Here is a 13,016-nt window from a genome sequence, read left to right on the forward strand (position 1 = left end):
TGTTAATTGCAGCATTTCAAATCAGAGCATTAAACACGTTATTACTGTCTCTTTTTGTCATAAATGATAAAATAACGAGTGCAAACACATCAAATGTGCAAGGAGGAGATTGAGATTTCCAAGAATAACTGGGTGCTATTCAGTGGAAGGGAGTGAAGGGAATAAATGAAGCTTAAGTGTGAAGCGGAAGTATGATCTTGTAACTTAGGTTGGCACTAAAGTACATACAAATGTTGTCAGCAGTACACAAATGATAAAAGCATTAACAGCTATGCTGCAAAGCAAAGTTGTAGTTCTTTACAAAAGAGAACCACAAGGCCATCAAGTAGAGGTTTTGAAAGTCATAAAGGCTGCATACTATGTGGTTATAAAGTTAAATTGGACGCAATGCATTTTGGCTGGGAACGCACTGACCAATTAGTTTGAGAGGCCCGTGATTACCGTTCAGATGTCATATGGTTATTTTATGGAGAACACACAAGGTCATGCTATTATTGAAGCGGTTTGTTCACAAGCTGTCATTGCACCACTACAAGTGGGATTTGCTGCTTAAATCAATCATCTACATCGTTCGAAGGTAATTGTCGAATGCAGCGGATTTTGTGAAACGTGATATCCTGGGCAGTGATATAGATTTGTTGGAGATGTCTGTTCTCCCTGCCGCCGATAGTGTTGTTCACAATACTATCACCATTGACGGCAAATGTAAATGTTCATGGGATGGGTGTCAATACATCTACTACCCCCCCCCCCCCCCCCATCACGGACGAATTTTCTGATTCCGCGAAAACAGGCCACATAGCTGAACACAACAATTAAGACAAATTTCCTATCTTGGAGTACTAGATAACGTTGATATGCCCCTTTAAATGTATTCTATATATTCTTTTTTTTTGGGGGGGGGGGGAGAGGGGGGTTCTATAATCCTAATTTTACTGATTTTGCAACACATAATTTGTGGTTTCATTTAAATTTAAATCTACCTTTGCTTTTGCATGTCGCAATATATTGCCATGTCGAGAATTACAATTAATATCGCCGATATGCCCATTAAAATGTGCGGTATATATATTGTTTTCAATTGGATGCTCTATTAACCTACTTTAACTGATCTTGTTACACATAATGTGTGACTTCATTTACATTTAAATCTACTATTTCATTTGCATATAGCAATACATGTACCTGTATGTGTTTAGACCTGATACTTTTTTAATTGTAATTTACTTCATACAGTAACACTGCAGTTGTGAACAAACGACCCGGGTGACCTATGTTTTTCTTTTTATATTTTTATAAAGTTATAACTCATAAAATATTTGGTTGAATTTGGATAAAAATCTAGATATGGGAAGGCATGTAGAATAAAATTGACTTGTGTGCATTTTATTAATTTTCATATGTGAAATTCTGTTGTTGTTAAAAACTAATAAAACATTTATCATTTGATTGAAGTTGTTTTAAAAATGAATTTGCAGCCAAATTGAATCAGTATGATATATTTTTAGAGAAATAGAGGTTCTTTTAAACAGTTTCTCTTCAATTGTCTTATGTTTTTATGTTATTACCTTATTCGTAACAGAAATAATGCTGAAATAGCCTTGTTGTTCAGTTAACAACACCGGTGATGCATGATTTTTATTTCACTTTTCTATCCACAATATATGGTTCTAGCTAAATACCAAAAATAATCAAATTCTAGATATAACAAAATTTTCATTAAAACTGCAGTATACGTCCATAAAATGAATCAAAAGTGCCAGGATGCAGACAAAGTCATTTGAAATGAATATTTCACTGCATGATTAACACCACTTTAAATTATACACAAACACATTTAGACAATTTCTGTTGCGAAGTTAAATCATGGGTTCGATCCCCACTGTGGGAGCGTTCTGAAGATCTCCCCCAAAGACACCCAAAAATGGTTCAAGGCCCAGGAAACGGACTCGAGAGCGTTTCAAATAAGACCGAGGCTATCCAAGCAATCGAGCCAAAATGAATAGGTTTAAATTAAGTAAAATATTTATACATATCACGCATTTGCCTCTTGTATCGACGTTTAGTGTTTGGAATTTTCACACATCTCAATATGTATCGCATTCATGTACATATTAACTTAGTCACCGCATTATTACATTATTACAATTGGCAATAAGCACTCATGTTGTTTGCTAAATGATATATGATATCATTTTTTCCAAGATAAATAATTCGTTTGTCTAATGATTCCTCAGAGAAACAAACTGCGCCTGTACAATTTTTACTGGGGACCCATTAGCGCAATCGTTGAAGAGATTTTGTTTCAACGGAATTGCCTAGGTATTCATTATCAGTATGCATGGTTTAGGTATTTTTCGCGGAAGTTTTCAATAAACGTCAGTTGGTATCTGATACAAATGTGAAAGCAACATCATTAAAACACAAACTTTGACATAAATATTTCATCAAGTCGTCTTCATGATGCCGCGTCTCATCAGGGTCTCCGCTGTTTGCTTAAAGGAATTTTTCTGTAAGAAATATTCTAAATATATAAATAAATATACTAGACATCCCTAATTTTGGAAATAATGTGATCCAATTTAGAAGGATGGGAGAGTCCACTAGGATTAAATGGGTTAATATTGCACAGCAACGATAATTATTGTAGCACTCGAAAGGCTATTAGAGTTTACATCGTTGTTTCATATCCAAACAAAATGATGAGTTGTTAAGAGTGTTTCTAGGTTCAAGTGCATATAAATTTGGTACAATAGGTTATGCACATATGTACTATCACGTTCTTTGGTCACGTTTGACTTTATTGAGCATCGTTATCAGAATGCTTAACTTAACCCAACTTTCTCTAAGTGTCGAGTGCTTGACCTTTAAAATCAAGATCGAGACTATTATATTCAGGACATTTATCTGGTGCACATATTAATTTAAGACATATACTGTTTCCATATAACTGCTCATTATTGATTGCACATTTGTGATGAGAATGTGTTTTGTTCGAATTCTGGCAATTTTCATTTTGACAGGTAAAGTTCCATTCCATTCGTTGACCTTTATTTAGTTGAACAAGAATTGCCTTTTATTTTAATCTCAATCTAATTAATGAGATAATATATCTAAGTTATAACTATTATTTTAATACTTCTCCGGTCGATTATATTTTCCAAAGTGTCAGTTTAATTAAATAGTAATATAGCTTTCATTGTACATGCGCATAGTTTAACAATTTCAGTACATGTGTGCAAGTCAGCAAATGTGGCTACCATAATGAACACGTGTTACGCCTCGAACCAGAAGTTGTGTCACAGCAACCAGGCGACAGAGCAGAAAACAACCAAATACATTTGTCACAATAATGTAGCATACAGTTGGTATGTCTTATATCAGTAACTTTGTCTTATCCCACCCCAGCATTCCACAAAGTCAACAAAATCTTACAAATGTGAATATATATGGACATGTATTTGTATCCTGTTTATTTCGTTCTCATAGAAAGTCGTAGAAATCTCAAAATACAATGGCAATAAATATATACAGCAAATGATGCATGCGATGAGAAGGGTGTTTATCATTGTTTCACTATTTCAGGTGTGAAATCTTTGACCTTCTTTGCGCTCATAAATTAGAGGGAACGCACATCCGGGTTACAACAAATCCAGCGTGCAACACGACCCTTCAAGTACTTGGTTCCCAGCAGCCGATCGCTCTCACCACTACACATTCCCCACCTTATTTTGAGGCGAGTACACATATAGGTATTTATAGCGAGATTATACGATTTTTTATATGTGTTAAATTGTAATATATTGATAAAATATGTTACAATAACACAAAATAGGCAAGACCAATTATACATTGAAAACGAATTTCATAAAATGCAACAAAGACAAATTAGCGCCCCGAGCCGATTGTGACGAAGATATTTCGTACATAATAACCGAAGCATTCGTCTTTTTAGTTAGTTTTCTTGTGTCGTATGAAAAGATATCGTTGCAGGAATTTAAAATGAACCGTTAAACTAAATTAAGATTCACATCGTACATGCATGATTTACATGCTGGCGAATTCGACTGTACGGACATTTTCGATTTCAGAATTAAATATCTGGCTTATTTCGCATTTTTCGACACATATTCTTCTTAACTTTTGTTTTAATTTATATTGAAATATATGTTTAATAAGTTTTTTTTACACATTTTATATAAATTAATAAATATTTGACAAAATCGTATAATCTCGCTTTAAATTGCTAAAAGGTGTATTCGCACAGGACTTAACATCATTTCAAAACGCATTCAATATAAGTCTAGATTACACATGATCAACACTTGTACCCGACCAATAAGTTTCAAATAAGGCGAAATAAATTTTAAGCAAACCATAGCGACATAAAGTTTTGGAGCCGACCCGAAACTGATTGAAGTATTACAGGTTGAGTTGTCGATGATTGTCAGCTACATGCGATCATACTAAATTATAATGGTAAACTTAACCCATTGATGCCCAGTGGACTCTCCCATCCTTCTAAATTGGATCAATGTATTTCCAAAATTAGGGATGTCTAGTATAGTTGTTTCTATATTTAGAATAATTCTTACAGAAATTCCTTTAAGCAAACAGCGCAGACCCTGATGAGACGCCTCATCATGCGGCGTCTCATCTGGGTCTACGCTGTTTGCAATGTCATTTTTTCAGGACGCTAGGCATAAATGGGTTAAATTTAACATAGACGGATATGTTGCTAATAGATATCAAAGATTTCCGTTATTGAACCTACTTGTTTGAGTGGAAAAATAACTTAACAGGAAACAGTTAACGAAATGGTTTGCGTACCTACGTACCCAATTTTCTTGAATACGCATTTAGAACCAAATACATTATTGTTTGACTTACATTTATCATTTGAATACATGTTCCAGTTGTGTTGAACTTGTCACTAGGAATGTTTGTGAACAGTGACCGAGCAAAACATAATACATTTAACACACATATTGATACAATTTCATTATTAATTAAGCCATCACCGCAACTGCAAAATTGATTAACTAAAATGCATTTGGAATACATATTCCCAACGATATTTGGAAATAAATACGACTGTGATAAGTTAATTATATAAAGTACAAGTTATCACTCGTTGCATCTTATTCTATTCCAGACACACTTCTTCGCTGCAGCACAACACGGAATAGATGACCTTTTGTACTCAGCTAATCGGTCGGGTGCCACTGTGGACGAAATGAAGAAGATATATACAAAACAGGATCATGCTCAAAATAGTTATGTTCGGAACACAAAGTGCTGGGCATATCCGCTTGATTTAACCTCCATATCGCCGTGGAATAGTGAAAGTGGCGACAGGAAAGCTGGAGTGCTGATAAGCCCTAGGCACGCGCTATGGGTGCGTCACTATAGCATGTCCGTCAACACAACACTCAGGTTAGAAAGGCAATCTTTATGTATAACTCAATATTACACACACTTTATATTACCAGTCGCAATACAATCACATTGTTAAATGTATAGTATTCCGAAAATCTCACAATAACGCTATTCTGTGTCATTGTATTAAATTCAAACTCTTAAACAGGCGGTGTGCTTGTTTATAATAATGAGATTTATTTTTAAGACATGCCTTTACTTGATACGTGCTTTTGAGATATATAAACCCTTTTATATTAAAAAGAATCGCCTGCCAACAAATAAACATGGGAGATATATTTCTTAGGATGCAGTCTCTGATAACTATTACTTAACAGCTAGAAATAAGGATATTAATTTTCATTCCAATAAATAAAGCACATATTTCTACCCAATATGGAATTAATATATCCAGAAAAGGACGTGTAATTCGTAACACGTTGATATGTTTCCGCTATTGACATATTATTTCCTTACAAAGACTCACCAACTCTTTCTTCAAATATATACATTGTTCGGAATAACATAAATAGTATTTACATCACTGCAATAACGGACTTTTCTGTAATTGCTGATTAAATAGTGTTTACCTAACATATGAAAAAGGTTGTGAGCCAAAGTAAAAGAGTTCTTTGATTGTAGGTTTGTTGATCGCCATAACAACGTCGTGGATCGTAAAATAACTCGAGCGCAGGGGGTTCCCGTTAATGGATCACAGTTCTTAAGCGGATATGACATGGTTGTTGGCGAACTTGACAGTGATTTGCCGAGTTCGATATCTTTTGCAAAAGTCATGCCAAGAAACCTTACCACAATTCGACCTCCATTTCACAAAGTACCAGCGATGGACACAGATTTTGAGGAGAAGGCTTTAGTGGCTGATTTGAGTTATGAGAGTGGAAACATGGTATCACTGACAGTCCCGGAAACGTCGTCCATTCGGCACCTCTTTTACGAAGATAAAATCGTGGGAGATAGCGGAAATCCTGTTTTTCTCGTTGTGAACAATGAGCTATTGCTCATGTTCATGTTTACGTACGGAGGCGCTGGGTCAGGGACATCTGTAACTGCTCACTTTAGTGATATCAACAACATCCTTGCAAACTGGGGTTCAACGTATCGCCTCACGGAAATGGACCTCACGAGTTTTGCAGAAACCGGACATGTTAACATACCAAGTATCATCGGCTAGACGGCCTATCTTGGACATCTGTCGATAACATGTACTCAACTTACTCACAAGAAATAAATGATTTGTCATGAGAATTGATTTTAGTTTTGCTGAGATCTCGCTTAATTTGTACGTGGCAGGCATTTTGGAATGGTGATATTACGTAGTGTCGTACATACGGACCGGTGGTTAAACTATTTTCCATACCGGTTACATCGCGGGTTGACTTATTTGCCCAAAATAGAAGTTAATTTGTTTTTCATATCACGTCACGTGATAAAGATCCACATTCAAAACCATGTTTTAATGCCAACTTATGTTGTCAACGTTTTCCAACAACCTGCACACAAAACTCACCTTAAGTCAGTTTGGATATAAATCAACCCTACAAACTAAGTACGCCAATAAATGGAGCTTAATAGCGTTCTAATGAGCTAAATGTCTGCACAAATATATTTTTCCACGAAATGTAATATTTTGCTTGCATACTGAAGGCAAAGAACAATCATAGAGTGACAAGGGGTCATACGTTGATATGCGCATGTCGCTATGATATTGGTAAGAGTATCCATGTCACTTTAGGATTAAAGGTACTGTCAACCACGAGTGACGAAAAAAGAAAAGTTTTAAAATATCGTATTTTTTATAATTATTAGTTTATATTTATCAAAATATCACGACTGGTTTATTACATTACTTGAAAAAAGTCAATATTTTCAGTATATTCGGTAACAAAATTTCGCGATGTGAAATCCAAAGTACGTCGCGAAATAGGTGACATAACGATATACACACTATATATATAACGCAAGAAGATTGATCATATATATTATATATAAAATAAATACAATTCACTACGCATGCACATTTTGCATTCCTGGGTTTACCACGTGACGATGATAATCAATCTACTTGCGTTATTTATAGTTAACTGGTAGTTACCTGGTATACATACCCAGTAAAATTTTATAACCGAATATATGAAAATATGAAAACGTAACAACTTTTTGCAAGTAATGTAATATTCCAGTCGTGATATTGTAATCAATATAAACTATTACTATTAACTATTATTATAATATTATTAATAGTATTATTATGTGTTTTAAATCTGAATAAAAATCAATCAAAAATCAATTAATAATTGTAAACAAACACGGTATTTTAGAACTTTTGTTTTTTCGTCATTCGTGGTTGATGGTTCCTTTAAGGTATTGAGAAGTAGACCTAACATAAAGTAGCGGCTGAAATTAAAGTCATGTGGGTATAAAGCAATGCGTGTTCAATCATAACAGGAAACACGCATCCCGTTATTACAAACGCAGTGATAGGCGATACTGAATAGAATGTAGTAAAAGTCTGTAAAGAAATAAGGTGCAGTTTTGACAAAATGTATGCACAATTCATCTAAAATAGATGATAGAGACTGCTATGCTGAAAGTACTAATAGGGACCGTTGAATTATGTTATCATTCAATCATTATAATAATTACCTTATTGTACAGTATTGGTAAAAAACGTGAGACGTCGATAAATGCAAATATTGGTCATAATAAACTGGAAATCGGCCCTTATGCCTTGGTCACACTGTCACGAATCAGAGCTGCGAACGACTTAGGAATACTTTTCGGCACAGTTCGTAGCTATCCTTACTGGACTGTGGCTCTCCGTACTTGATCCGTGATCAATCGTAGTAGTTTTTGGATGTCCGTAGCGACTCTTGACAAATTTTGAACACGTTCAAAAAATTTCTACGAATTTATCGACCGTGGCGTATCCGTAGCAGTCCGTACTGATTCGTACTAGTTCGTAACGACACCGTAGTCGTCCGTCCCTTTTCGTAGCCCAAAGATTTTCAAGGACTTCTACGGATTGATACGAAGAACTACGGAGCGGTACGGTTACGCTACGTATTAGCTACGATTATTCCACGGATATACTACGGAAAGCCACGGTTCTAGTACGTTGTACTACGGATAGGTAGGAATTTGCACGATCCTGTACGATGTACTACATTTCATCACGAAACAGTACGGACATGTACGGTCCACTACAATACATTGCTACTGAAATACATCACTGAAATTATAAAGCAACCGTACTTGCATTTGTTGAGTTCACAATCCTGAACCGCCAGCAAATTGCGTTTGCGATAAATTTGTTACACTTGGGTATTGATATGGCACAAAATGAAGAGGCCGTAGTCGAGCTGCTTGACGATATGCACAAAGGTAATAATGATTCAATATGGTATAACTAGTATAGTTTTGTGCTAAAGGTAACGTATTTTGAAAATATTAGAATTTGAACTTACTAGTAATTCATTTTTTTTCTATTTGCAGGTAAGTGTCTGCCTAATATGCCTTATGAATTTTGGTCTTATACGTATTTAATAATAGTAACATTAAAAGCCGACATAATAAAATACATTATTAATAATATTTTCTTAAGCATAATCTATATGTGTACATCACTAATTACATACTTTATCAGGTCAGAGAAGAAAAAGGAGGTGGTGGATAAGAGACTGGCTTTTAAGACGATCCGGCTCTTGGTTTTGGATGGAGGAGGTAGACTCTTCCCCAGACATGGCTGTTAGCATAATTTCTGTTACGCGCTGTTGCTGCAGCCTGCATGTTCTCTTTTTGGGAGGCATTCTGTGTATGACAATACAAGAGGCTGTGGGCGCAATGTTCAATCGTAGTTCGTTCCTACCTGTCCGTACCAGTCCGTCGCAATTTTCACTGCTTCGTAGCGGACCGTTCTAATTCGTACTTACCCGTACCAGACCGTATCGGATCCGTAGTTGGATCGTACTGATTCGTGGCGCTCCGTACTAAATCGCGTCGATCAGTAGCAGTCCGTACCTTTCCTTGTTCGTTTTCCAACATTTTGATGGTAAATTCGTTGTGCTCCGTACTGAAATCGTAGCGGCCTACGAATTTTGACAATTCCGTAGTCATTCGAAGTCGATTTAATCGTAGCTCATTCGTAGCTCTGATTTGTGTCAGTGTGACCGAGGCATTATCTGGAGTGATGTCTTTGAAAACGGGCATGTGAATGAAAATCTTCTCAAATTTGGAACGCTACATCAGTAAACTTATTATTAAAAAGACAACAAATAAAATTAAACGTTCACACATTGGGCATTGGTGTTAATATGTTCACAGTCCTTATTTTTCTCTACGCAGTGTTGTTGAACTGCCCGAATTCAGACCATTGTTTTTGCAGTGGTAACTAATTAATCTCTCACAACTCACTCGCGTTGTTTATTTTCTACTATTCATTGTTATTTGAAAGGAAAAAAAGACGACGGTTTCATTATAGATGCATTTCAGATAGACTCAGTTTAATTTTTGATAACCGATCACACCAACAACAACTAAGGTATCAAACTAAAAGGGAAAACAGACAACAGTCAAAGAAAGGAAACATTTTGTATTTATTTCAGCTCGATAACGTCGAATACCTTAGTTATATTGGAACGCTCTTGCGTCAGTTTCCCTGGAACTTAGAACCAGAACTTGGTGTCTTTGTGGTCAATTGAAACAACGTTCCCACAAGGGGGATCTAACCCGGACCTCACGGTCACTATGTGGACACCTTATCCACTACTCACTGCACTTTCATTTGAAACTTTTAACATTTAATGAACATTGCATTAAACAGCAAATAAGGCAACTGTTTTCTATCATAAGACAATGATTATTTACGCATGAATTAAAACCAAGGATATAGTTCTGTACAAAATAAACAGTTTATGCTGAACGATATGGTCTTCATACCATGACATAAACCATTTTCATTATACGAGCAACCACAGCAATGCCAGTTGTTCACCATTGCCTTTATTCCTTGCTTAACAAAATTATTATAGCTGAGCATTAAATGCATTTTGGAAATAGGTTCACAACTTTGCGAGAGTAGCATGAGTACAGAAGAGAAGAAAAACCATGATGCTAAGTTTGCAATTTGTAAATACAGACATCGTTCATGTTTTAAACTCTTATTCACCGGTTGTTAAATCATTCACAGTCGTTATATAGAAATACAATATGGCATTTTATTTAAAAATATTAGATGAGCTTATTCAAAAGGCGGTTTGATTCCTCCTATAAAAGGGTTTTTGGGTAAAAAATACATCCTTCTTTGTGACTGTGTCATGATTCTTGTTGGTACTTTGAATTTGTATATAGACACCTCTTCATGCTTGATGACACTTACAGCTTGCCTGATGTCCAATGTCTATTTACATTCTGCTTAATGGTATCATGCATGTGTACAGATGCAACATTCTTGTTCGTTAATTGCATGCTGCATATGTGTATGTTGATTTGTGCAGAGAGACTTATGCAATAGGCGCAGGTCATAATGGAATCAAATATTGATGCGTTGAATAAATTAACGCGATGGCAAGATGTGAGTTTCACCCAAGCAAAAAGCAACATACAATCATGCATGATACAATGATGTCAATTGACAGTCGTTCCGAAATGCTACGGACGACTACGGAAATTTACGGCGTATAACGGAAATTTACAATCGGGACACCTCGGACAATTCCGCCATATCGGCGATCGTCTCTCGGGTGTATTTGGTGGAAGGATATGTCTAACGCCTCTAGGCGGAAGATATTACACCGAAAATATAGTTCGGGTTACACACCATTAAATTTGCACTAAATTAACTGTTAATATAGATATAGAAGGACCAATGTTATTGTTAAACATTAGTTGTCATAACATACAAAATATTCAAATGTTAATTAAATGTTTAGAAAGCCAATTAGTTGTTTCTTGAAGTATAAACAATACCATTATTCAAACTTAAAGAACCAGTATTTCTTATTATTGCATTAATTACCGGTACAACATTGCGGATGTTCTGCAGGGCGACAAACTTTGAGATTTAATCCATATGTTTAGGTTCTATACCATAAACAATCGTACAACACTGTACAGTGGTACAGGGAAAACTCTTCGGTGTAATATAAGAAATAGTAAACTCCACTTAGATCCCCCCCCCCCAAAAAAAAAACATTATAGTGACAAGCCAGGCAGTCACAAACTGTATACAGACAAAAGCCATATAGCCCTCAGTGGGGTTTACTATTACCAGTATTGAGACACCTAAAGGGTTTCGCAGGATGGAATAAGTGGAGAGCTTGATTGAATTTGAGAAACAATTGTTTCTGTGCATTTGATGATGGCAACCATATAGTACTTCTGGCAGATATTTTTTATATTTTAGCCTAGGCAACTAAATTCCAGATGTTGTTATTCTGGCCAGACCGATACTCTTTAGCTGGGAAACCAAAAAACTAAATATGGTCAACTGTGCAGGCAACAATTGTAACTAGAAGTGGCGCGGCAGAGGCCGACGCGTATCCCCACGCCGCATGTTTGACCCAGTAAGCATTTAAATGAACCTGGTGGTGAATATAATGGATCAGCCCTGTTTTAGCCTTAAGTGTAAATTGGTTATTCCAATACTGTGGAGACACCAATAACACATATAAACAAATTAAGAATACAGTTTTTATGCCCCCGGTAGGGTGGCATATAGTTTTTGAATTGTCCGTCAGTCTGTCTGTCCTTCCGTCTGAAAACTTTAACATTGCCCTAACTTTTGCAATATTGAAGATAGCAACTTGATATTTGGCATGCATGTGCATCTCATGTAGCTGCACATTTTGAGTGGTGAAAGGTCAAGGTCATCCTTCAAGGTCAAATATATGGCTTCAAAGCGGCGCAATAGGGGGTATTGTTTTTCTGACAAACACATCTCTTGTTTTTAAATGAAAAACCAAAGATTTTGTTGGAATTTAATAAGGCATCGTGTATACATTTTAAAACTCAATTTTCCACAATATGAAACAACTTTTTTAAAAGGCACCAATAAATGCTCCTCCATCCCCTATGCACGCTAAACCAAGAATCAGTTTTTTATAAGATTATCCTTCAAAATGGGCAAAAGTCAGGGGCAATAATGTCAAAATGCCCTTTAACAACTCTTGTGACATGCAGCTGTAGTCTATTTTCTCTGTATTTTTTTACAGTGAAACACATAATGTCATCATCATAGATGTATAGCTCAGAATTCATTTTATACTATATAAATATGTTATGTGGTCTTATCTATACAAAAAAACCTGGATATTTATGAAAAAGCACCATCTCCCTGTAAAGAGAGATGGCATTTGTTCACCATTAACATTTATATATTCAGTAAATTGTAAGCAACAAACATGAAAAATTTAGTCCCCCAGTCATCAAGTTTTTAAAGAGTTCAACTTAGCTTAAGTAATAATGCATCAATGTTGATTCTAACAAAAAAAGAGTAGTCATTTATGCCTAAACAGTTCTGCTTTCCAGAAGAAAGGACGTCAAACACAAGCTTTAAACCATTTTTAGTTTTAATTATTAAA

General features: G+C 35.7%; 1 protein-coding gene across 1 annotated transcript; it reads left to right on the plus strand.

The window, feature by feature from the left end:
- The first annotated feature begins 2,858 nt into the window (after window positions 1–2,858).
- On the plus strand, window positions 2,859–6,684 carry LOC127862206 (uncharacterized). The gene is made up of 5 exons (XM_052401215.1): window positions 2,859–3,023; window positions 3,230–3,368; window positions 3,586–3,736; window positions 5,156–5,436; window positions 6,061–6,684. Exons 1-5 carry the CDS (start codon window positions 2,978–2,980, stop codon window positions 6,608–6,610), a joined length of 1,167 nt encoding a protein of 388 aa, XP_052257175.1. The 5' UTR covers window positions 2,859–2,977; the 3' UTR covers window positions 6,611–6,684.
- Window positions 6,685–13,016: the final 6,332 nt, after the last annotated feature.

Source organism: Dreissena polymorpha, chromosome 16 (assembly GCF_020536995.1).
Source record: "Dreissena polymorpha isolate Duluth1 chromosome 16, UMN_Dpol_1.0, whole genome shotgun sequence".
NCBI classification, from domain to species: Eukaryota; Metazoa; Mollusca; class Bivalvia; order Myida; family Dreissenidae; genus Dreissena; species Dreissena polymorpha.

Bases quoted from the DNA above. Each gene is read 5' to 3' on its own strand.
- LOC127862206 (XM_052401215.1), top strand. From the start codon at position 2,978: ATGAGAATGTGTTTTGTTCGAATTCTGGCAATTTTCATTTTGACAG. The intron at 3,024-3,229 runs GTAAAGTTCCAT...TAACAATTTCAG, and splicing joins GGCAATTTTCATTTTGACAG to TACATGTGTGCAAGTCAGCA. The intron at 3,369-3,585 runs GTATGTCTTATA...TCACTATTTCAG, and splicing joins AATAATGTAGCATACAGTTG to GTGTGAAATCTTTGACCTTC.